This window comes from Artemia franciscana, chromosome 16 (assembly GCF_032884065.1).
Source record: "Artemia franciscana chromosome 16, ASM3288406v1, whole genome shotgun sequence".
NCBI classification, from domain to species: domain Eukaryota; kingdom Metazoa; phylum Arthropoda; class Branchiopoda; order Anostraca; family Artemiidae; genus Artemia; species Artemia franciscana.
In genome coordinates, this window is record NC_088878.1 from 448447 (window position 1) to 474159 (window position 25713).

The 25713-nt window shown below is 34.8% G+C and overlaps 1 protein-coding gene across 10 annotated transcripts in view; it reads right to left on the minus strand.

The window, feature by feature from the left end:
• Window positions 1-1849: 1849 nt before the first annotated feature.
• The window catches only part of LOC136036875 (uncharacterized), a 148529-nt gene continuing 124665 nt past the window's right edge, over window positions 1850-25713 (minus strand). For all 10 annotated transcript variants that reach the window (XM_065719218.1, XM_065719214.1, XM_065719217.1 and 7 more), the window contains 2 exons: window positions 15855-15953; window positions 1850-7091 (listed from right to left, as the gene is read on the minus strand). In XM_065719218.1, the coding sequence (XP_065575290.1) occupies window positions 2541-7091; window positions 15855-15953 (4650 nt within the window). In that variant the 3' untranslated portion in view covers window positions 1850-2540. The remainder of the gene's footprint in view (window positions 7092-15854; window positions 15954-25713) is intronic.

Genomic DNA, 25713 nt, shown 5'->3' on the forward strand with positions numbered 1-25713 from the left:
TTTGTATGGAGAAATTTTTGCTTAGGAGGTAAATTCCGACAGGATAAGCGTACAACTTTTGCTTATATTAAAAGACCCAAATCTCTCAGCAGCTACAATGGAGCTGAAGAGATGGGAACAGTAGTAAATAGCAAGTATTAATGCCAAATATAAAGCTAATATTAAGAGGTGAAGCTTCCTAAATGCTGCTTCCATCAAATACCCATTCAAATATCAATCGCATAAATTTCCTATAGAGCAGATATATTCAAAATAGACACTGTTGTCATTTAATAAAAGCAGAAATCGTATATTCCATGGATTTCCACATTGCTTTACTAACCTTTCAGTGTGACAAAATTAACATCGGTGCCCTTGATTAGAGGACTTAAAATTTTTTTATCCTGATTCTACGTTTGTTTGTTTTGAAAGTATTTCCTGTTGAAAGGACTAAAAAAGAGGAAAAGGAATATTCTTATCCATATGTAAAAGTGAAGAATCTTACAAATATATAGCTAGGGTTTTTAAGTCTTAATAATTTCAATAAATATTTTTTTGTTCATAGACAGATTTTTTATGCCAGTCTTTTTTGCTCTTAGCTTAGATTTCTTCTCTAGTGCTTCCATAAAGTTCTAAGTTTCCCTAGGTGTGGGATTTCTATATTAAGTCCAAAATGGTCATGATTATTATTCAAATGTAAGTACTCTTTTCTTCTGCTGACAAAAGTGTAATTTGAATTGCGCAGTAGCTCTAGACTAAAGCCAGGATGTCTAAGATAAAAAGAAATTCGTCTTAACAAAACTCTACCAACGATTAGGAAAAGCTCAATAAATGCGCTACCAATACTATTTAAAAGAACAACATTTCTTCTTCATCTGTAACTATAATGTCAAACACCTTTTTCCGTGAGTAAAATATCAAACAAAATTGCCTACCATGACAAAACCAAGAAACAATCTTTAAAAAAAAATCGTATTTATGATCATCCAGAAGGAAAAACAGAGTTAAAAGAATATTTTGTTACCACCATGCAAGGTGTCATCATTACGGAGAGGGCAAGTAATTATAACCTAACTATATAAAAAAGCAAGAAAATTAAAAGTCAAAGGAGATCGAAAAAAAAACAATTGGAGTCCTGTGGTGACTCCAATTGTTTGACCTTAAATTGTTTGACTCCAATTGTGACTCCAGTGGGTTTGACCTTAGCTTGGTAATACAGGACCCAGAGATCGAATCATGCTGCAGGAATGCATTGCAGGGCCGACGCTGGAATCTTAATAGTCAAGAAGTGTCCTTAATCCGATACAATACAATACAAAAACAATTGGACAAATAAATTACAGGGCAAAATATTTCCCAGTATTTTGAAAATTAACATTTATTTATAATTTTGGTTAAGAGAGTTATATCTTGAATTCAGAAAAACACTTTCTTAGATGCTAATTTATTTAAATCCTATCTCCCATTCCTTTACACTTTCGTGACTTATTGCCACTATACAGCTCAGTTGCTTTAGTTCATTATTGACAAAATAAGAAAATATTTAAGACTAGTGACTAGTCACATATGTACAGAGGCTAGTCAATAGTAATATATTTCTTTTTCATTTTTTCCATTTTGTCAAAATTAATTTTGGATTGATCATGAATTTCGTGAAAACAAGATTGATATCAATGATTGGTATCAATGATTGATATCAATGATAATTATGTATTATTTATGTTCTTTATGTGTTTTATCTATATAGTTTATGGCCAATCAATGATTGGCCATAATTCATGGTATAAGACAGACAAATGGTCTCTGATTGATGTATTGACTTACTCAAAACTAGCCTAGCAGTAAATTAAACAGTAAAACAACTACATCATAATGTGCGTAAAAATTTATTTTAAGAAAGCTACTGCAAAATACAGGTTCGGAGAAAAATAAAGAAAAACAAACACAGGCTGGGACCCTAAATAAGACAAAATAGACAGTTGCCAGATTAGCTAGGTTAACATATAAGTTACAGTAAAGTGTTATGCACAACAAGTAAGACAAAAAACCCATGTAAACAAAGATGCTAATACGAAACCCATTTCTTTCATATAATTTGGAAATTTTGAACATATATCTGCAATCTAATTAGATAGGGTTTATCACATCAATCAAATGACAAAGTTCAATGGTAGTAGTAATATGCAAAGGTTGTTTCAATGGCAATCTAAATATCAAAATTTAAAACAAATACTTGCTTATACAAAATAAGGATGTTCAATCAGAATATAATTAGCATATACATAAATTTCAGAATCCTTTTCAATTTGTTTTCTTCAAATATATTCAACAAAGAAAGTTTTCTTGATTTTTATTTAATATTTGAAAAGCATCTATATTTTGGAAATTACTCACTCCAATCCTCCATGTCCCTAAGTTGACAGAATTGATTAAACTCTAGTTCGAACCTTTGCATACACGATAGTAAAGTAATCGTCATGAATTTAAACAGACAGGTAAATCAAAACGGATATTGTCTCTTTATTTATAAGAAATTTCTTATATTATTTGAACAAATTCATCTATATTGTTAAGGATTTGTCAGGAAAATCTTTTTCAAAATCAATTTGGGTTTTTAATTTGTTAGTGACATTATGAAGTTTTTCAGCAGTGCCTAATGGATCAGATGGATTTACACTAAAGATTTTGGCAATATCCTTGTTATACCTTCGGATAAGATATTCTCGGTATTCGGATACAGGCTTAGTTCTATCAGGCTGGAGCCAATCATTAAATTTCTTAGAAAAATCAGTAAACAACCATTCTTCTCCATTTTCCAATACGAACACATGATCGGCAGGACAGGTGTTACAGGCAGTAGCCGCCAATTTTTTGCCTGCTCTGTAACGTCTACCGACCAAACCACCTGGCTGATGAAAAGTATCATGAGGGCCGTTGTGAGCCAAATCAAAAAAGCAAGGGCTATTGCAAAGTGGGCATGGTTTTTCACACGCTGTGCAAAAACCAGCTTGAAAGTCACCCCTGTTTTCAAGCCTTTGTTTAATATTCACAAGAAGAGTGCTTTTCATATCACCAGTAGTTCTGGAATCTTTTATAGAAGTTTTTATGCAATCCATGTGTCTTTGTTCAAATTTTATATCTTTTTCTAAGTCTGTCCAGCCAATAGCGTTCATTTCTTTTTTCAATGTGTCACCAATGAATCTGCTTTTAAAATTTTCTAAAAATTTTAATAGCTGAGAAATGTGAAAACATTTTAATCCCGTTCCCACGTCTTCAGGAGCTGTCTCGTACGTTTTTTGTAAACATGTTTCCATTCGACCTTGAAAATTAATCCATTTAAGGATTTTGAGGGTTTGATCAATTTCAAAGCCGATCAGTCTGCTAGTCGTAAGCTTTTTTAAAACACCAGGCTCTTCAATGTGATATAATATTTGTTTGATACCCTTCTTCTCTACCTCTTCAATTAAGTAAAGATCCATATGACCTTGCATATTTCTTGCTGATTGAGGCCAGGATTTGTGTTTTATATTATAAATAGTGTGTTCTTCAACTTCCTTTTCAAAAGCTTTAAAAGTGTGTCTTGAAAAAAAGTCAGCAAGTCTTGATTCCATTAACTCAACTTCTTTTAAGCCCCTTACAAGGTCAAAATAAAAACCCCGCATAGTTTCTTTCCTTGAACATAAACGCACATAAACAGAATTTTCGTGCTCCCACTTTTTTTGGATATCCTCAAAAGTTTTGACTAGTAAATCGTATGCCATTCTGTGAATATCTTTTCTCTGACTTTTGTTAATACTTTTGAGGGTTTCAAGATAGCTTTCAATCCCACTTATAACATCAAGAACGACTACATTAGAGTAATCTGTTCGTCCTGGCATAGACCTAATTACAATAGATAACACGTTCCTTTCTATTTCACTTCCAATTTTTTTTTCCTGAGATAGCAATTTCTTTACCTCATGATATCCAATCTTAATAGCATGCTCAAAAGTCCGCAAAAATGAGGGCATGCTTGTATTTCCAGCACTTTCCTTTAAGGTCAAAAGGTCAACTCCCAGGCTTTGAATTGTGGGATTTGCTTTGTATGCCTCCCGAACAGCTTCTCTGACATCCAGTGGAGGATTGTTTCCTTTAGCATCTTTCAATATTGTATCGAACAAATTCTCAAATATAGACGTTAGCTCTTCTTTCGTTTTATACTTTATACTCGTTTTTCTTGATTCTTCTGTAATTTTTTCTCTAATGTCTTTTTCGTATTTTTTGACCTCGTCGTCAAAGAAAAGTAGGTTCCTCAAAAAAATGTCCAGTTTGTTACGCCATTGCCTGGTTGTGAATTCAATAACGTCTTCAACTGTTTTCATATAGTCGGTTCGCCATTTTTCGTTCCCTTTTTTTTCAACAATTGTTTTGACTTCTTTTTTAAATTTGTCAGTCTGAGGTTTCATTATCTCCGCAAGACGATTAACAAGCTTCAATATTCCTTCTTCCTTTAAATTTTTGGTTTTAGAAGAGAAATCTTCTTTATATTTGGTGATCAAGGTCTCATATTCTTCCTCGTACGACGTAAGATATGGTTTTTTCAATTCCTGGTAGTCTCTTTGAAGCTCAGTGTACGTGTGTCTTTCAAGAACTGTTTGGAAAGATAGGTCAAAGTTCGAATTTTTCAAGCATTCCCAAACAGAAAACAAATAATTGTCTAGACTTTCTATTTTTTTGGCTTTCCAAGCTGGCTGAGCAACAACTTGGTTGTGAATATGCTCGCGAAAATGTATGATTTGCCGGCTGAATTCCTCGTTGGGTACATCATTTGGTGGATCGCCTTTAGAATTACATCCAAAAACTTGTATGTCCTGCTTATTAGTAAACATTGTTGGGAAACTAACAGAAGTATGAACATGCAAGTCTTCTACCGAGTTTGCTGTCCTAAATGATTCGACAAGTGTTGCTGATAGTTGAGAAAAAATATTCTGAAGTTTATTTACATTCCCTTCATCACACCTTATTTGATTATAGGCTGCAAATATTTTGCAACAAACAATACCTCCATTTTCTTCTGCCATCCTAGATCCCTTATAAGCTAGTGCAACAATGGGCAGAATTTCTTTTAAAGCATTGTCATTTTCTCCTTTAATAACTAAAATAACTGCATCTGATGGTAAGATGGAAAAGGTTGCAATTTTGTTATCACGCACTGGACTTCCAATTAAACCTCTATGCTCTGGTGATCGGAGACCTTCAGTATCAAAGATTAGGACATAGTCATATTCTTTTCTGTTCACTGTTTTCACTAGGGTCATTGAAAGGCCTCTAGTGCACTGACCTATACTAGTTGCAAGTCGAATACCAAACATGGTATTCAACAAAGTCGATTTTCCACTACTCTGCTCGCCCAGTACAGATAACACGAAAATTCTTGTGTTTGAAAGCATATGTGATAAATTTTTAAAAATAGCAGATACCCAGTCGTCATTTAGCATGTTTGCATCTCCATCATAAAGCTCTAGGGTCTCACCTGCTACCAAACAAGCCGCTGCCATTTGAGGTATATGGTTAAAATTTCTAGAAACTCCAGAGGAATAAAGTAATGAAACTTCCCTCCATAAGTGGCGAAGTGAAAAGTGAGCATTATTTCGCTTCTCCTTTGCGTTCAGGTACTCCTTTCTAATGGATTCTATATATCTAATTTCGTTTTTAGAGCCCATGTTAGGTTTTTGCAAAACTTCCAGAAAGTGATCTGTTTTCTCACACAGTTCTTTATCGAGTTGAGCTGCAATCTTGGAATTTGTTAGATTTTGTCTAATAGCATCATCTAAAACACGAAAATGAAGCAAAATATGGTCTATATTGCTTTTCTGAAACCCATTAAGGAAATATGTGATAAGGCGGTTGTTCTCTGGATATTGTATGAAAAAACTCTCACACTGACTTTTGCGAAACTCCTTTTGTTGGGCAATTTTCGATTCTGTATTTAAACGATTTTTTTCGTCATTTTTCAACCTAAATTCGTTTAAATCGTCTTGTAATCCACCTTCTATAGCAAAACTTTTTTGTAGTACAAGACTATTAGACCTAAAGTTATCCAAGCCATTCATATCTAAAATGTTTTGGTGCATTTCTTTTAAGGTGTCTACTGTAGGAAAAGGTAACATTGGTGTTGAACACTCTTTGATAAATGAAGAAATCGAATATAGAGTTTTCTCATGCTTTTCAGTAGACCCAAAAAACGAACGTAAATGCGGTTTTTGCTCAATAAGATACTTCAAGGGGCCTTCAATAATATAAAAGGAACGACGATCAATTTCAGTCGATTTTTTCAATTTTCTCAGGCTAGGGATCCATACTGTAATGAATTTCGGGAGAAAATTTTGAGAAGAATATTTGCTGATAAAGGAAGATTCCTTCTTTAAATCGGATTGATATTCATCCTCAACTAAAAGGTAGTCAACAAAACAATTCAGGAATTCCCAATATGGTTCAAAATCACCCTGAATGTGGATGACAATGCAAGATTTTTTATCTCTGTTGGCAAGAGAAACTAAACCTTGACCCACCTCTAAACCTGATATCTCAATGCTTCCCAGAGAAGTTTTCAGGTTGAAAAGATCTTCCATAACATATTTTGTAGAAGTTTCAATGCGTTTTACTTGGCTTATAATGGCAACTCGTGGGAGTATTAGATCGACTCCTAGAAATGTGTTTTCTTCAACTCTTCGTGCGATCCGAAGTAACTCTAAAGTGTCCTTGGAATATATTGGAATAGAAAATCTCGATTCAAAAAGGAGTTCTATGACATTTATATTATCTCGGGGTAAATAAGTATTAAGAAGGATAGAAATATCACTTTTTCTCTCTCTTGTGGTGTTTTTTTTTGTGTCCCGGATATCTTTTGCAGACTCTAGTGAATCTTCCTGTTCTTCATCAGAGGAATCACAATAGTTTAATTCTAGACGATGAAGTAATCTGTAAGATATACTATTCATTTCAGGGGGGCAGTCAAAAATAAACGAACTGTTAAGATTGTTTTCTTGAAACATTTGTTGAAAGCCTTCTAGTCTGTTTTGTGAAACACTGGTCTCTTTGGTCTCTTTTGCGCTCAAATGCCTCTTAAGAACCTAAAAAAAGACGGGACAAAAATAAAATGATCATCACGAATGAAAATGAAGCAGTTTTGAAAATTTATGGGGAATAATAGAAACAATCTGCTTTTACAACTTATATATAAAATGTCATTTACAGGTTTGAGAGGGTAGTATCTGAATTCTTTCCCGTTATAAGTTTAGTTATTTGTTTCCATCAATTTATTTTTTGTTTTGGTTTAACTTTTAATGATTCTCTCCAGTGTTCCTTTATTTCTTAAGTTTCGATAGGTATATTTATTTTCAAGTATTAACCTGATGTGTGTTGAACATGGATTGGCTGCATGAAAGATATGGGGTGATATGCACAGGTTGCGTTTTCAGTTTGGTCCTTTACTTGAGTTGCAGGTAGAGCTGGAAGCGAGATGTAGATAACATTAATTGTGTTGGGATGGTTATAAATTAAGGGGCAAGAATATCAGTTTCTCTAACAATGGCTTGTCACTCTAAGCTAGTCAAGATATGCTGTAATAATGGGATCAACCATTAAAGTTGTAGAAGATGGACGGAAAGCTGAAAAAAGATGGCTGATAAAAACTGCTTTTAAAAATGGGGCAAACAGTGAAACCTTATCGCAAAGAACAAGACACAAAGGAGGGGCTCAACTCCTTCCTTTTTAAAGGCTAAAACCCCGGCTCTCCTTCCATGAAAGGTTCCCTTCCCTTATGGGAAACTCCTCCACGGATAGTTTCTCCATCATAACCCCCCCCCCTCTGACAATCTCATCCTCACTTAAGATCCCTCCATAGTAATTTTTTGGACAATTCTGTCTGAAAATTCTCCTTAGCATACTTTCCTTTGCAAAAGACTTTAATTTCTAATCGTTGTTCCAATCACTCCAGATATCCCTCTTCAGTTAAAAAAAAATTGCAAATCCCGAACGAGCCACCGGAGCCAGCCGGCTGAATAAACACCATCACATTCAGCGTATGAGAGAACCCTACTGTAGAAGTTTCAAGCTACTATTTTTAAAAATGTGGAAATTTGTATTTTTTGCCAGAGCAAAGATCACAGATAAGTATTTATTTGTTTATCCGTTTTTGTTTTTTCCCAGGGATGATCGCATCAATCCAGTGTTCCTGGAATGTCATGAAAGGGCTCATTTTTATGGAAATTAGAAGTTCTAGTTACCTTTTTAAAGTGACCAATAATTCGGAGGGCAACTAAGCCCCCTCCCTAGCTCATTTTTCCCCAAAGTCATCGAGTTAAATTTTCAATATAACCATTTTGATCAGCATGGTAAAAAATGTGATAACTATGTGTTTAAGGACGATTTAATCCCCTACAGGCCCCGGGGGAATGGTTGCAAGCTAAGAACTTTGCCCATTATTTACGTTAAAATTATGTTAAATTAAAAAAAAACAAGGTTTTGAAATGAAAGTAAGGAGCGACATTAAAACTTAAAACGAACAGAAATTACTCCTGATATGAAAGGGGCTTTTCCTCCTCGACACCCCGCTCTTTACGCTAAAGTTTTTTATTGTTTTAAATAGCAGAGTTGTGAGAAAGAATCAAACTTTAGCGCAAGGAGCGGGGTGTCGAGGAGGAAAAGCTCCTTTTATATAAGGAGTAATTTCTTTTCGTTTTAAGTTTTAATGTCGCTCCTTACTTTCATTTCAAAAACTTGTTTTTTTTAATTTAATTTCTGAAAGTTTTTGAATTATTGCATGTCTGATTTTGGCTCTCTGTACATACACTATTAAAATGAAATTTGCATATTAATTCTTTTTTTGGTTAAATGGCTTTCTCTTAGTTTTGATCAGACGATTTTGAGAAATAAAGGGTGGGGAAGGGGGCCTAGTTGCCCTCCAATTTTTCGGTTACTTATAAAGGCAACTAAAACTTTTAATTTTTAGCGAACGTTTTTATTAGTAAAAAATATACGTAACTTAAGAATTAACTTACGTAACAATCTTTTATATTCTTATATTTTTGATTATATATATGAGGGGGTTCGTCCCCGCGTTAATACCTTGCTCTTCACACTAAATCTTAAGTTTTGTCCCAATTATTTAAGAGTGACCCCCTGAATCACAAGGGCTGTAGAATAAATAGTTGAAATTACTAAAAATTTATTTAGCATAAAGAGCGAAGTATTTATCTCCTTCTAAATACCTCGCTCTTTATACTAAAGTATTTTTAGAACCCCTCATATGCACAATAATCTCTGTTCGTTTTAAGTTTTAATGCTTCTCCTTACTTTCAATTGAAAAACACTTTTTCATGTTTATATTTTCATTGTTTTTCTTTTAAATAGTAATTCTAAAAAATCCTGCGCCCTTTTCATTTAATTTCTCTTCCCCCATGAAATATTCCTCCAAAGAAAGATCCTCCCATATAGCCCCCTCCCCTGAATCCCACACCCAAGACAAAAAAATCCCCCTGAAAACGTTGGTACACTTCCCAATTACCATTACTGTATGTAAACATTGGTCAATGTTAGTAACTTGCAGCCCCTCCCCCAGGGACTGTGGGGGGTAAGTCATCCCCAAAGATATAGTTATTATGGTTTTAGACTATGCAGAACAAAATGGCTACCTCAAAATTTTGATCCGTTGACTTTGGGAAAAAATGAGCGTGAGAGGGGGCCTAGGTGCCCTCCAATTTTTTCGTTTCTGTTAATTTCTGTTTTTTCTGTTCGTTTCTGTCTGAAATTTTCATTTCTGTTAGAATGAACCCTCTTGTAACACTCTAGGACCACTTGGTCCATACGATGACCCCTGGGAAAAAGAAGAAAAAAAACTAACAAATAAGCACGCCCCCGTGATTAGTCTTCTGGCAAAAAAAACGAAATTCATATTTTTGTAGATTGGACCTTGAAATTTTTCTACAGGGTTCTCTGATATGCTGAATGCAATGGTGTGATTTTCGTTACGATCCAATGACTTTTAGAGGGTGTTTTTCCCTATTTTCCAAAATAAGGCAAATTTTCTCAGGCTCGTAACTTTTGATGACGAAGACTAACTTTTGTAAAGCTTATATATTTGAAATCAGCATAAAATTCCGATTCTATTGATCTATCTTTTAGCCTCGAAATCCCGTTTTTTAGAGTTTCGTTTACTATTGAGCCGGGTCGCTCCTTACTACAGTTCGTTACCACGAACTGTTTGATAGTATTGATTATTGGAAAGCATACAGACGTTTTCAGAGGGCATTTTTTTCTGGTGGTGGAGAGGGGGATGCGTGAGAGCATCTTTCCTTGGAAGAATTTATTATGGGAGAAGAGAGTTTACATGAAGGGGGAGCTGGACTCTCCAGCATTAATTACAAAAAACAATGAGAAATCAAATAAACAAACAAGTTTTTTCAAATGAAAGTAAGGATTAAGATTAAAACTTAGAACGAAGAGAAAATATTATGTATATGAGGGGGCTCCCCCCCCCCCTCATCGATAGATCGCTCTTTATGCTGAAGTATTTTTAGTAATTTGAAAAGATTAATCAACTCTAATTAGACGGCCTCTGTGATTCAGGGGTCATCAAACAGTTCGTGGTAACGAAATGTAGTTAGGAGCGAGCCGGCTTAAGAGTAACCGAATCTCTAAAAGAAGGAATTTTGATAATAGCATATGCATCAAATGAAAGAAATTTTACGCTGATTTTGAAAATATAAGTTTCATCAACTTCATTCCTACCTATGGAAAGTTACGAGCCAGAGAAAATGCGCCTTTAAAAAAAAGGAGGGGAAAAACACCCCCTAAAAGTCATAGAATATTAATTAAATTCAGGCCATTACAATCAGCATATCAGAGAACCCTATTGCAAAAGTTTCGCGTTCCTATGTTGAAAAATGTGGAATTTTGAATTTTTGCCGGAAGAAAGATCTCGGATGGGTGTTTATTTGTTTATTAAATAAAAAAGCAAGTTTTTCTTAATTGAAAGTAAGGAGCGACATTAAAACTTAAAACGAAAAGAAATTACCTCGTATATGAAAGAGGCTGCTTCCTCATCAACGCCCCGCTCTTTACGCTAAAGTTTGACTATTTCTCTCAATTCTTCTTTTTAAAACAGTAAAAAACTTTAGCGTAAAGAGCGGGGCGTTGATGAGGAAGCAGCCTCTTTCATATAAGAAGTAATTTCTGTTCGTTTTAAGTTTTAATGTTGCTCCTTACTTTCAGTTAAACAATGCATGTTTTGATTTTGGCTCTCCGCAGAGGAATAATTAAAACGAACTTTGCATTTTTTTTTGGCTAAATGGCTTTCTCGTAATTTTGATCGAATGATTTTGAGAAAAAAAAGTGGGGGAGGAAGCCTAGTTGCCCTCCGATTTTTTGGTTAATTAAAAAGGCAACTAGAACTTTTATTTTTTTACGAATATTTTTATTTGTAAAAGATTTACGTAACTTATAAATTAGCTTACGTAAAGAACTTTTGTATTCTCATATTTTTATTACATATATGAGGGGGTTAACCCCCTCGTCAGTACTTCACTCTTTACACTAAAGTTTAAATTTTTGTCCCAATTCATTAAGAATGACCCCTGAATCACAAAAGCCGTAGAATAAATAGTTGAAATTACTAAAAATACTTTAGCGTAAAGTGCGACTTACTAGGAGGAGGTGAGCCCCTCATATGGGTAATAATTTCTGTTTGTTTTAAGTTTTAATGCTGTTCCCTACTTCCAGCTGAAAAAACTTTTTCATATTTATTTTGTCATTGTTTTTTTAAATGATGCTAGTAAATCCTGCGCTCCCTTCAAGGAGATTTTCTTCTCCCATGACAAATTATCGATGGAAAGTTCCCCCAGCATATCCCCCTCGTCTCAACCCCCCCTCCAACCAAAAAATCCTCCTGAAAATGCCTGTACACTTCCTAATAACCATTACTATATGTAAGCCCTGGTCAAAGTTTGTAACTTGTTGCCCCTCCCACGGGGATTGTGGGGGAGTAAGTCGTCACAAAAGACATAGTTATAAGGTTTTTCGACTACACTGAATGAAATGGCTATCTCAGAATTTTGATCCGTTGACTTTGGTAAAATACTTAGCGTGGGAGGGGGCCTAGGTGCCCTCCAATTTTTTTGGTCACTTAAAAAGGGCACTAGAACTTTTTATTTTCGTTAGAATGAGCCAACTTGCAACATTGTAGGACACCTGGGTCGATACGATCACCCCTGGGAGAAAAAAAAACTAAAACAAATAAACACGCATCCGTGATCGGCCTTCTGGCAAAAAATACAAAATTCCACATTTTTGTAGATAGGAGCTTGAAACTTCTACAGTAGGGTTTTCTGATACGCTTTATCTGATGGTGTGATTTTCATTAAGATTCTATAACTTCTAGGGGGCGTTTCCTCCTATTTTCTAAAGTAACGCAAATATTCTCAGGCTCGTTACTTTTTGATGGGTAAGACTAAACTTGATGAAACTTATATATTTAAAATCATCATTAAAATTCAATTCTATTGATGTAGGTATTGGTATCAAAATTCCATTTTTTAGAGTTTCGGTTACTATTGAGCCGGGTCGCTCCTTACTACAATTCGTTACCACGAACTGTTTGATTTGCATTTTTTTTTCTCCCCCAGGAGTTATTTTATCGATTCAGTGGTCCTAGAATGTCATGAGAGGGATTATTCTAACGGAAATTAAAAGCGACTTGAAGGCGACTAGGCCTCTCCCGCGCTCATTGTTTCCCCGAAGTCATAGGGTCAAAATTTCAAGACAGCCTTTTCATTCAGTATAGTCAACAAATCTAATAATTATGTCTCTTATGGACGACTTAATCCCCACACTCCGTGTGTGAAAAACTGTAAGCTATGAAATTTTCCCATTGTTAAATATAGTATTGGTTATTGGGAAGTATACAGCCGTTTTCAGGGGGGATTTTTCTGATGGTGATGAGGAGATTCTTTTCACGGATCTTTTCCAAGGATCTTTCAACGGATGAATGTATCATGGGGGAAGAGAATTTCCATGACGGTGGCGTTGGATTTTCCATGATTATTTAATAAAACAATAAAAAAAAAGAGAAATTAGGTACAAAAACAAATTTTTTCAACTGATAGTAAGAAGTAATAATAAAACTTCAAGCGAAGAAAAATTATTATTTATATAAAGGGGTTCGTCCCCTCCTCAATACCTCGCTCTTTACGCTAAAGTATTTTGTTCGATCTTTAGTGTAAAGAGAAAATTGTTCACGAGGCAGCGAACCATTTACGTATTAAAAATATACCAACATTGAAGTTTATTGCGTAAGTTAGTTTTTAGGTTAAGTATATTTATTACTAATAAAAAACATTCTCAAAATAAAATTAAAAGCTATAGTAAACTTTTTAAGTGACCAATCAATTAGAGGGCAAGTAGGCCCTCTCCTCCACCCTCTTTTTTCTCATAATTGTCCGATCAAAACTTTGAGAAAGCCATGTATCCAAAAAAAGTAAAATAATATACAAATTTTGCTTCAATCATTCAGGTACGGTGAACAAATCAAAACCTGCAGTAATTTAAAAATATTCAGAAATTACATAGAAAAACAAACAGGTTTTTTTTTATCTGAATTAAAGAAACAATATTAAAACTTGGAAAGAACCGAAATTATTACATATATAAGGGGTTTCGTTCCCTCGTGTATACCTCGCTCTTTACGCTAAAGTACTCTTAGAAATTTCAAAAGAGCTTTTTATTCTGATTACAGGGTCTTTGCGAATCAGGGGTTATTCTTAAGGAATTAGAACAAAATAAAACTTTAGTGTAGAGAGATAGGTATTGACGAGGGGCAAACCCCCACATAAATGTTGTAAAAATATACAAATATAACAGTTCGTTACGTAAATTTATTTTGTAAGTACGTTTTCATGCAACAAATTTTCCTCAGTTGAAAATTGTTCCCTCAAGTAGAAGGGTGCTCCCGTGTAAAATTTCTTCTGGAGAATCTATGCCATGGAAAACTCTCCCATGGATAATCCTTCGGTGGAAACTCCCCCCCCACCTACGGATAATATAACAATTTCAATCCGGTAGATTTCCCCAGAATAACTCCTCTTAATATCTTCACACATAAAATTGTGTTGGCACAGAGAAAGTTAGACAAATAAAATATAATTTTTTACAGGAATCCTGGCGAATTCCCCAAGTACAAAATATCCCTTGGCAAGTACATCCCCAGGTGTGCTTGCTATAAAGCTAGCACTTATTTGATAAATAATTTCGTATTAGTTTTCTAGAAGTTAGAAGTCGGTACTTTATTTTCTGCCAGCGAATCGACGATTTTTCTACAGTTGATCTTGTTTTAAAGTGTTGATTGTGCCTTCGGTTAAGCATTATTCTTTCTTTATTCTTTGAACATGAAAATATATAAAGAGTAGTTATATTTGATAGAGCTTTTCATAAATAGACGTTAAGTAAAGTAAAAAGGTTCAAGATCTAAAAATTATTCAGATCAAAATTTTCCCTCTATCTAATTGGTTCACTTCTTTTTCTGATTAGTGAAGGACTTCCAGGTCCAAAATACTTTCGAAAATAGTAAAAGTATTACATAACCAAAGCCATCTGGAATCCAGTGCAAATTATCTGGCACTCACTGTTTGATAATTCGATAGATATCATTGGGTTAGAGTTGATGTACATGTTCTTTAGCCCTACCTCGTCATCAATTCATGCACCTTTGATTTAAACCTTTGCTTTAGCTTGAGCTCTTTGAAAAAACCATGGTTTCACTTAAAAGGGAAATATATATTATAACTTATATATGAAACACCCACCTCATTGCTTTATACAAAAATCTATTCAATAAATTGAAAACAGAACGAATTAAAATGATGCATCTTACTAATAATGAAGAGGGTAAGCTTTGCTCTTTCCAAGAAATTTTCATTGCATTGACTATTACAAGCTTCTATATTCTTCATAATCTGAATAGGTTTTCTCCTTAGGTTCATCTCCTCTCAGGAGTAATATTTATTACCAATCCTGAGTAATTATCAATCATTACCGAGATTTACCTGACAGAAAGTCTTATTTTTTTGTTAAACAAACAATATTATTTCATCAGATTAGTCATGCTTTATTTTTAAATAAAAAATTATATAAAAGGCCTATATCGGCGTATAAATCATTTTCTTGGTAGAAAGTATTCCTCTCGACTGATATATAGTTCTTCAATTGTGTTTTTAGTTCGGTCAAGAATAAAGAAAAACAGAGTAGTTTTATTAACCCTTAACCCTATTGTTCAAAGATAAGATATAAATTAGTTCTGAAAATTATTTAAGCTAGAACACAATTTGTTTAGGACATATTTGACCTAAGAGATTAAGGGACAAAAAAATTTGAAAATTTAACTTATTCATTTTGGTAATCGAATATTAGGTACTTGTCCATCTTCCTGACCCCACTCAAGAAGTAGTCTTATCTTTGCTCTGTTAGATCTGAGAAAAACTGGTTTAGCTATCTGCAGTCGAAAATAATTAGCTTCGAGGTTCAGTTGAAAAACGACGTTGTGGGTATATTTTTGACTAAGTATTTAATTATAGAGTTGGTATTTTTGGTTAGGCTATGTTAGCCTAGGTATTAAATATTATGCATTCTCGGAAGCCTGCTTTCTATAGTTCTTTGTCGTAGTTCCCATAATTTTGTTTCTTATGTAACATATTTTCATCATATTTTGGTATATTTAAACATGATTAATCTAACTTGACTTCTTGAGTCGGGTCAGGAACATACCTAAGTACCGACTATCTTTTAATTCACAAGACCAAAAGCCTCATCTGCTTATGAGGGTTAAGCATATAATTAAAATGTACCTTAATTTTTTCTACGCTTTGTTTGATCCGTTCGGCTATAGTTGATGCCACTGGTCGTTTAACAGAATCACCATCGAGCATTTGTTCCAATAGTAGCTTCTAAATAACAGAGAAACCAATAAGCCCTTGTTTTCTTATTTTGGTAATACAAAATAATTTACACAGAGTAAAAATTTATTTGTATGAGCTAAAAAATCCAAAATTTAACAATGATTTTCATGTTTTAACACTCTTTTTTTATCGAGATGCAATCGACTCATAAACGATATTTTGAATTTCTTCAGATTCTTAAGACTTCAGCTGACACACTACATGAGTGATGAGACTCTCTTTGGTAGTCATAGGATCTAAGAGTAATATAGAATATGGACATAGTCATCCTTATACTCTAAGATATAGCTCTTTGTTTCTTTTAAGATATAAAAGAAAATAAGGTCATCCATGAATTGACAGATCATAAGAAGACACTTTTCTGACATACAGCCTTCCGATTCCCCCTGCAGAATCCAAAGTTTTCAAAATTTGTTCCTTTGGCAATAGTGAAACAAAAACATTCTTTCTTACACTATGCAAGAAGTAAGATAAAAACTAGCTTTTTTACCGTCAACCAGCTTTAGTGACCTCAGTGCACCTCATAAGAAAAAAAAACCTCTTATCCAGATTACGACCAAAGTCGTGACTTAGAGCCAAAAAAATAACTAATAAAAAGCTCTTTTTAATTCTATAAAAAGGCTAGCTTCTTATCAGATTAAAAATACCAGTCACCTAGAGGCGTCGTACCCTTTAACTCTTCTTAATTCTATGAAAGGATAGTGTCTTATCAGATTGAAAAATACTAGTGGTACAGAGGCTTTGTTTTTGAATCCAGACACCAGGTACAGTTCCCGTGGTCCTTAGGGACGCTTTCAAGGGAATCTATAAGATAAAGTGAGACCCATCCACCTCTAAAATGATTCTGTTACCAAAAATACTGGGCTTTATTAACAGTGTCCCTCTGTCCTAATTCCTCACTTGTTTAACTCCCATGACGTCATCTTAAGTCGAATCTCCCATATGTTATATTGACAATAATCTCTCTGTATCTTAAATGATTTACATAACCCCCCGTATCATGATTACAAAAAGAAAAAAACCCCTTAGCATTTGGTGTGGTAATAAAAAAACAACAATTAATCATAGGGAACTTTCAAACTTGGTGCCTGATTACGTAAGCTATTACGATTATTTACAATTTATTCTGATTTTAAGTGCATATTTAGTGTCATGTACTTTATTTTATGTACTGTCTACCATATCTGAGAATAAATAAATATTAAAAAATAAAAATAAAAGTTCAGTAACACTAAATAAACAAAGTAAAATTATTATACAAACAAATTGTAGCATTACTCGTACCTTTTATTTTCTTTTAAAAAGAACTAATGCACAATAACAAAAATGGGCCAGTACGAAAAAGAACTATTTCAGGCTCAGCAATTAATTGTAACTTGATTAGAAATTGCAAAATTGTTGCCAAAATATGAAGGGGATACAGAGGTTGATCAATTCAATATCGACTTGGCTCAATTTGTCGTTATGAAAAAAATTGATTTGAAGGTTTTGAGAAATATGTTAGTTTTAAGATTAAAAGGACAGGCATTGACATTTTTAAAACAAATCGAAAATACCACAGGCAGAGAGGCACCTAAGCAGTAAACTCAATAGAACTATAGAGATAAGCCTTTCAAAAAAGTTTCATTGGCACCAGTTCACTGAACAAATTGAAACAAGGAATAGTTACATTCGAACAAATAGAAAACATAAGATTAAATTTACATAAAATTAGAATCTCAACAGATACACGATTCGCTCCGGGTGAAGGGGAATTATACAAAAAATAATACTAAGTGCATACCAGCAGGGACTCAACCCCAAATTGCACCGTTTATTGATTGCAAAAAGTACTGAAGATTTACCATTGTCATGAAATAGACTCAATTGTCTTACAACACCAAAAATTGTCAATACATAGTGTAGAAAATAAAATCCCTAAAAAATTAAAGAGATCTTTCTTCGTGATTTTTCTCAAGAGAATCATCGCCAAAACCCATCCGAAATCAAAATCGAGCCCCAAAAACTCAAAAAATAGTACGTTTAGCCCCTAATAATCGTCCTGATTTTAGAGGGACGAGCAACCATTTGTCCAGGGGGGACGAACAAGAGTGGATACGCCATGAGAGGTAATCGAAGTAACATCTCCTTAACAAGAGGCTCAATCAAACTCAAATCAAAATGTCCAACGTAATACGTCTCAGTATCGCGGGAGAACAAATCAACCTAGAAATGGTCGGAACACAAAATAGGTAAATATACCAGCCGATGGGAACAATATAATAATTCCAATTGGAACAATAACCAAGTAAACCAAAGTAGAACAAATGAACGCTGTACACGTAACAGCTGGGAATCACAAGGAAACGATACAAGCCTCCGAAACTAGTACGACCAAATCCAAGAATCAATTTCTTGAAAAATTTGACCTAAGTCATGTCACTGACATCCCACTAAAACAAAAATTAAAAGGAAATACTGTGGGAATTCAAAGATGTTTTTCCACATCTTAAGATGACATAGGCCTTATACCAATTAACAAACATGTAATACAGACTACAGGATTACCATTGGAAAAACAGCCTTATTGTATTCCATACAAGCATAAGGAATGGCTAATAAATAAAATCCCGGAGCTCGAAAGAAATGGAATAATAAGACCTAGCTTAAGTCCATATTTTTCACCCGCGATTCTAGTCCCAAGTAAAAATTAAGACCTTATGATAGTAGTAGATTATAGAGCCTTGAACAAACAAGTGGTTAGTGAAAAATTTCCTCATCCTAGAATAGATAAAATTCTAGATTCCATTTTAAATAAATACTAAATGTTTACTTCCCTAGTTTTAACACAGGGATATCATGAAGTAAAAAAAGCTGAGGGTGATGTATTTAAAACGGCTTTCTCTACAACGGAATGTGGTTCTTACAAATATTTAAGGCCGCGCGAACGTCCAGAAATTATACTCTCTGTTTGGTTCTTTTTCAATCGCGGCGAATCGACAAACACTCAAGGTTATCAAATTTCACTGCCGTCATTAAACTCAAGGGGTTTCTCACTGAAAATTAAGATTATTGCATTGTTATTCTTCGTAATTCGGCAAGTAAATAGGAATATTTATTTGTAAAAGAACTATTATTCGAGGAGAAAATTAGAGAAATTATTATTCGAGATTTTTTTGGGGGAGGAGGGGGTTCAACTCTTACAAAAGAAATACCAGGAAAACACACGAAAATTAAACATTTCGCTTAGAAAATTAAGCATTTTACAAAGTTAAGGTGGGTGAATCCCTCCTCTGGGTGTGTGCCTGTGGTTTGGTCATCATTATTTGCAAGGATGCGGTATAAAATTGTGGAAATTACAAATAAAAGGTACATAGTTTCGGGTTTTTACTTCATACAGACCTATTTACAAAAATAAAATTTAAATAATTTCTCGCAGCGAAGTGACCAATTTATTTCATTTTATCAAACAGTTCGTGGTAACGAACTGTAGTAAGGAGCGACCCGGCTCAATAGTAACCAAAACTCTAAAAAACGGATTTTTGATACCAATAGCTACATGAACAAAATTGCTTTTTAATGCTGACTTTAAATATATCAGTTTTACCTATCTAAAATTACAAGTCTAAGAAAAATTGCCTTATTTTTAGAAAATAGAGGGAAACACCCGCTAAAAGTAATAAAACCAAAATCACACCCATCCGATTCAGCATATCAGGGAACCCTACCCTGGAAGTTTGAAGCTCCCATCTGCAAAAATATGGATTTTTTCCCAGGGGTGATCATATCGAACCAGTTGTCTTAGAATGTTGCGAGCGGGCTCATTCCAACGGAAATGAAGTTATATATAAGTGAATTATATATAAAAAATGAAGTATATAGTAGGGGAGACTGGGGTAATGGCGGCCAGTGGGTAATGCCGGTCATCATGATTTCTCGTAAAGTCGATAACGCAGATTCATACCGATTGTATCTGCCATCTCAAGAAAGTTTATGGAAGTGCTAGTGGAGCGCTCGCCATCTTGCCAGTTTTAGTTTGTCTGTTGTGCAAGAAAGACTGTTTTTACGCTTCACCTTATAAGACAGACAATAGTTTAATCCACTATCATCTCTTTCTGTTTACATTTCACGAAACGAGACTTATCTCGCAATAACAAGGTAAGCCATATTGTTGTATCTTGTAGCATTTTATTAAGGTTTAAGCACTTATATTTTCATTTTTAGCCGATAAAATAACGACCATGCGGTTGGGGTAATGGTGGTCACCACACTTGGGGTAACAGCAGTCGCGACCGGCATTGCCCCATTAGTGCCAATATTTTTCATAAATTTTTTTTCTATATTTCAGAGACCGAGAAAATAAATATAGAAAACATATAAAGATAAATAGACTGCAGAGGACTTAAGGAAAGCAAAAACAGCCATTACTAGAGGATTATCGATTCGCAAAGCTGCAGATCAGTTCAAAATACCATTCAGCCCGTTGCAAGAACGAATGAAGAGTGGGATTGATTCTGATCCAAGCTTAGGCAGGGAGTGTGTCTTCCCTCCACACGAAGCAGCTCTAGCTGACCACGTAGACACTTTATCGAAGATTTTCTACGGCATCACTGCACTAAAATTAAGGAAAATTGCATTTCAATATGCAGAAAAAACCAGTTAAGTCATAGATTCGATCAAGAAACAAAAATGGCTGGCCTGGATTGGATGTAGGAGTTCATGGACAGAAACAAAATTAGTGTGCGCAAACCCGAAGCCACTGGCATCGGAAGAGCCATGGGGTTTAATAAAGAGGAAGTACTGTGCAGGACCCTGGTCTAATACTGGCAGAACGGGGCCAAAAGCGTGTGGGTCTTATTACAATTTGGGAAAGGAGCAAAAACATTACAGTTGTGTGTGCAATGAGTTCGGGAGGGCTTTATGCTTCACCAATGTTCATTTTTCCTTGATCTCGTATGTCCCCGCTCTTAGAAAAAAAACGGACCACCTGGATCAGTTTACTCATGCTCTAAGACAGGCTGGATCAATGAAAAACTGTTCGTTATTTGGGTAAAACACTTTGCTCAGTTTATTCATGCTAGTAATAACAACAAAATGCTTTTTATTCTGAGCAACCATTCCACTCATTGCTCAGGTGAAGCTTATGATATTTGTGGGGAGAAAGGGATTGTTATCGTGTCGCTGCCACCCCATACATCACATAGGCTTCAGCCTCTGAATGTAGTATTTTACTCACCCTTGAAGGCTCATGAAAACCAGGAACATAGTAAAATTTACCCCTTACGATGTAGCAGAGCTATTCTTTAAGTCCTATTCACCAGTTGCTACGATTGCAAAAGCAACAAGCGGGTTCAAAAACACTGGGATCCATCCTCTTAATCAAGGAGTTTTCAAAGATGAGCATTTTTTGGTAGAGGACATCCTCCAGAAGAATCAAGAGTTAACGCCTGATTGTGTGGAAGATTACTTGAAAGCTAATTCCAATGAAGTCATCACAAAAGTAGACCAATACGAAGTCATGACTGAACAAAACTTAGAATCCTTGGCCTTACTTGAAAAAGTTTATATTCAGCCTAACACAGAAATTGATGTGTCTGTGCAAGAGATTTCTCCTCTACCTGGATGCAGTAGTTGGGCTGATGAACCAAGAAAAGGAGCGAGACAAAAGCAACATTCTCAGATCTTGACTTCAACAGCGATGAAAATCCTGCTTTAAGAAAAAAGAGAGCGAATCGATTGATGAGGAAAACGTTTGTGAAGACGAATAAAAAAGTGAGCTTTGTCTGAGAAAAGGATAAAGAAATTTATTTCTATTGCGAAGACACATAGAAGGATGGAGATGCATGGTATCGGTCCACCTCTTGTGCATTATGGGCACACCAAGAATGTTCTGGATGGGACAGTCCTGACGCGTGTTTATGTGACATGTGCTCCAGAAAGTGAAATTGACTTAAAGTTCTTAAAGCTCATGAGTTAAATATATTGGCGCTTAAATTTTGTGAGCCATTTTTTGTATGGAAAGATGTTTTTTCAAGTGTTTGGCTTCTAATTATGTCCACGCTTTCAATTACATTTTTGTAATTTCCTAAATACGGAATTATGTAACAATAAGAATATAACGATTTAAGTTTAACATGTTTGTGTCTTTGAAATTTCTCATATTTCTTAATTTACAGCCATTTAGTAGAACATGACATTAGCGACTGCCATTACCCTATGAAAGGGGGTAATACCGGTCAAAGCTGATTTTGCAAAATCATTCATAATACCGATAGGTAAGCTTGTCTAAGGTTCAATTTGAGTATACAATAGGTAAAATATACTATGTCAGCGATTTAACATTATTTCGTTTGAATTTTAGGTTTATGCTATTTTTTATTCTCATTTTACCTTAGGTGAACGCCATTACCCCAGTCTCCCCTACCCTTTTTAAGTGATCTAAAAAAATTGGAGGGCACCTAGGCCCCCTCCCACGCTAATTATTTTCCCACAGTCACCGGATCAAAATTATGAGATAGCCATTTTATTCAACGTAGTCGAAAAACCTTATAACTATGTCTTTGGGGACGACTTACTCCACCAGAATCCCCATGGAAGGGGCTAAGAGTTACAAACTTTGATCAGTGCTTATATAATAATGGTTATTGGGAAGTGTACAGACGTTTTCAGGAGGATTTTTGGTTGGGGGAGGGGTTGAGAACAAGGGGTTATGTTGGAGACCTTTCCATGGTGAAATTTGTCATGGGGGAAGAAAATTTCCATGAAGGGAGCACAGGATTTTCTAGCCTTATTTCAAAATAGAACAATACAAAAATAAATATGAAACAGTTTTTTCAACTGAAAGTAAGGAGCAGCATTAAAATTTAACACTAACAGAATACAGAAGTTCGTTACGTAAGCTAACTCGTAAGTTACGTATATCTTTTACTAGCAAAAACATTCGTAAAAAATTAAAAGTTCTAGTTGCCTTTTTAAGTAACCAAGACATTGGAGGGCAACTAAGCCTCCTCCCCCGCTCCTTTTTTCTCAAAGTGATTCGATCAAAATTATGAGAAAGCCATATAGATATGAAATTTTGTTTTATTCATCTATGCAGAGCCAAAATCAAAACATGCATTAGTTCAAAAACGTTCAGAAATTAAATAAAAAAAGACATGTTTTTAACTGAAAGTAAGGAGCAACATTAAAACTTAAAACGAATATATTTTACTTCGTATATGAAAGGGGCTGCTCCCTCCTCAATGCCCCGCTCTTTACGGTAAAGTTCAACTCTTTCTCTCAACTCTACTTTTTAAAACAGTAAATACTTTAGCATAAAGAGCGGGGCGTTGAGGACGGAGCAGCCCCTTTCATATACGAAGTAATTTCTGTTCGTTTAAGTTTTAATGTCGCTCCTTACTTTCAGTTAAAAAAAACTAGTTTTTTTATTTAGCTTATCCATACGGGTTCATTAAAAAATATTCTAAAGTTCGATTGTTGCTTGAGTATTTGTATATCTGAATTTGTATTCGGATAAGACTGTAATGACACATGATAACTACCCATACCTAGCACAGTTGGATTTATATAAACGGTTCTCGTACCTCCATACTTCTTGGCAACCTTCCGTCGACAATTTCTGGTAACAGTGCCTCAAAATAAAATTTTTGTAGATTTGGCAACATTTTGTTAGACCAGAATTCTCGGTCACGACCAATCTTTTCATAATATAATTCCTCTTCCCCCAAAAATATTACAAAGTATACAAAATCAATCTCAAAACATTCCAATTGCATTTGAATTTGGTAACAGTGAATTTGGTGGCTAAATGACTTTCTCATAGTTTTGATCGAACGATTTTGAGAAAAAAATAAGTGGGGGAGGAGGCCCAGCTGCTCTCCAGTTTTTTTTTACTTAAAAAGGCAACTAGAGCTTTTAGTTTTTTACGATGATTTTCATTCGTAAGGATATGCGTAACTTACGAATTAGCTTACCTAACGAACTTTTATATTCGCATGTTTTTATTACGTATATGAGGGGGGTTTGCCCACTTGTCAATACCTCGCACATTACACTAAAGCTTAAATTAAAGTCTAAATCCTTAATAATGACTCCTGAATCACAAAGGCCGTAAAATAAATAGTTGAAATTACTAAAAATACTTTAGTGTAAAGAGTGAGGGATTTGGAGGAAATGAGCCCTTATATGTGTAATATTTTTTGTTCGTTTTAAGTTTTAACGCTGGTCCTTACTTTCAGTTGAAAACACTTTTTCATATTTATTTTTTCATTGTTTTTTTTTTTAAAATAATGCTAGAAAATCCTGACCCCTCCCCTTCATGGAAATTTTTCCTCCTCATGAAAAATTCCTCCATGGAAATTTTCCCCAACATAACCCCCTCTTCTCAACCCTCCTCCCAACCAAAAAATCTCACTGAAAACGTCTGTACACTTCCCAATAATCGCTACTATGTGCAAACACTGGTCAAAGTTTGTAACTTGCAGCTTCTCCCATGGGGACTGTGGGGGAGTAAGCCGTCCCAAAAGACATGGTTATAAGGTTTTAAAACTATGCTGAATAAAATGGCTATATCAGGATTTTGATCAGACGACCTTTCGAAAAAATGAGCGTGGGAGGGGGCCTAGGTGCCCTCTAATTTTTTTTGTCACTTAGAAAGGCGCTAGAACTTTTCATTTCCATTCGAATGAGCCCCCTCGCAAAAGTTTAAGACCACTGGGTCGATACGATCACCCCTGAAAAAAAAATAAATAAACACGCATCCGGGATTTGTGATCTGGCAAAATATACAAAGTTATACATTTTTGTAGATAGGAGCTTGAAACTTGTACAGTAAGGTTTTCTGATACGCTGAATCTGATGGTGTAATTTTCTTCAAGATTAAATGACTTTTAGGGGGATTTCTTCCCATTTTCTAAAATAAGGTAAATTTTCTCAGGCTCGCAGCTTTTGATGGGTAAGACTAAACTTGATGACTAAACTCTCATATTTAAAATCAGCATAAAATTGCGATTCTTGTGATGTATTTTTTGGTTTCAAAATTCTAAGACCAAAAAATTTTTTGGTCTTAAAATTTTTTTTTAGAGTTTTGGTTACTATTGAGCCGGGTCACTCCTTACTACAGTTCTGTAGTAACTGTTTGAAATTACCTCTACTGTCAAGTTCGCTTTATGTTAGAAATAAAATGAAAAAAGAAGTTTTTAAACTGAAATTAAGGAGCGACATTAACGAACTGGAATTATTCCGTACATCAAAGGGGCTTTTCCATCTTCAGCGACTTGCTCTTTACGCTAAAGTTTGACTCTTTTTCTCAAGTTTTCTTTTTAAAACAACAAAAAATTTTAAAGTAAGGAGTGGGCCGTTGAGGAGGGAAAAACCCTTTTAATATACAGAGTAATTTATGCTTGTTTTAAGCATTAATGTCGCTTCTTACTTTCAGTTAAAAAACTTGTTTTTTTCATTTTATTTCTGAAAGTTTTTGGATTAATACATTTTTTTCTGTTTTTTCTGCTTTTCTGTTTGCCATCCCGGCATGTCCAATGAATTGTGGGACAGAATAGAAACAGTTCAAAAAACGTGTCTAAGAATTATTTTCAAACAGGGTAAAGGGCCTTACATTTCCCTTCTTCTGAGAGCAAATCTAGTCGCCCTTACGGAAATGAGAGTACAAATTTTCTTGTGTTTTGCCAACAATACCTTGCATAAGGCTTGTACTACTTCTGTTTTCCCTAGTGAACATTTACCCACCCGCCACGACAGGGGCGGATCCAGG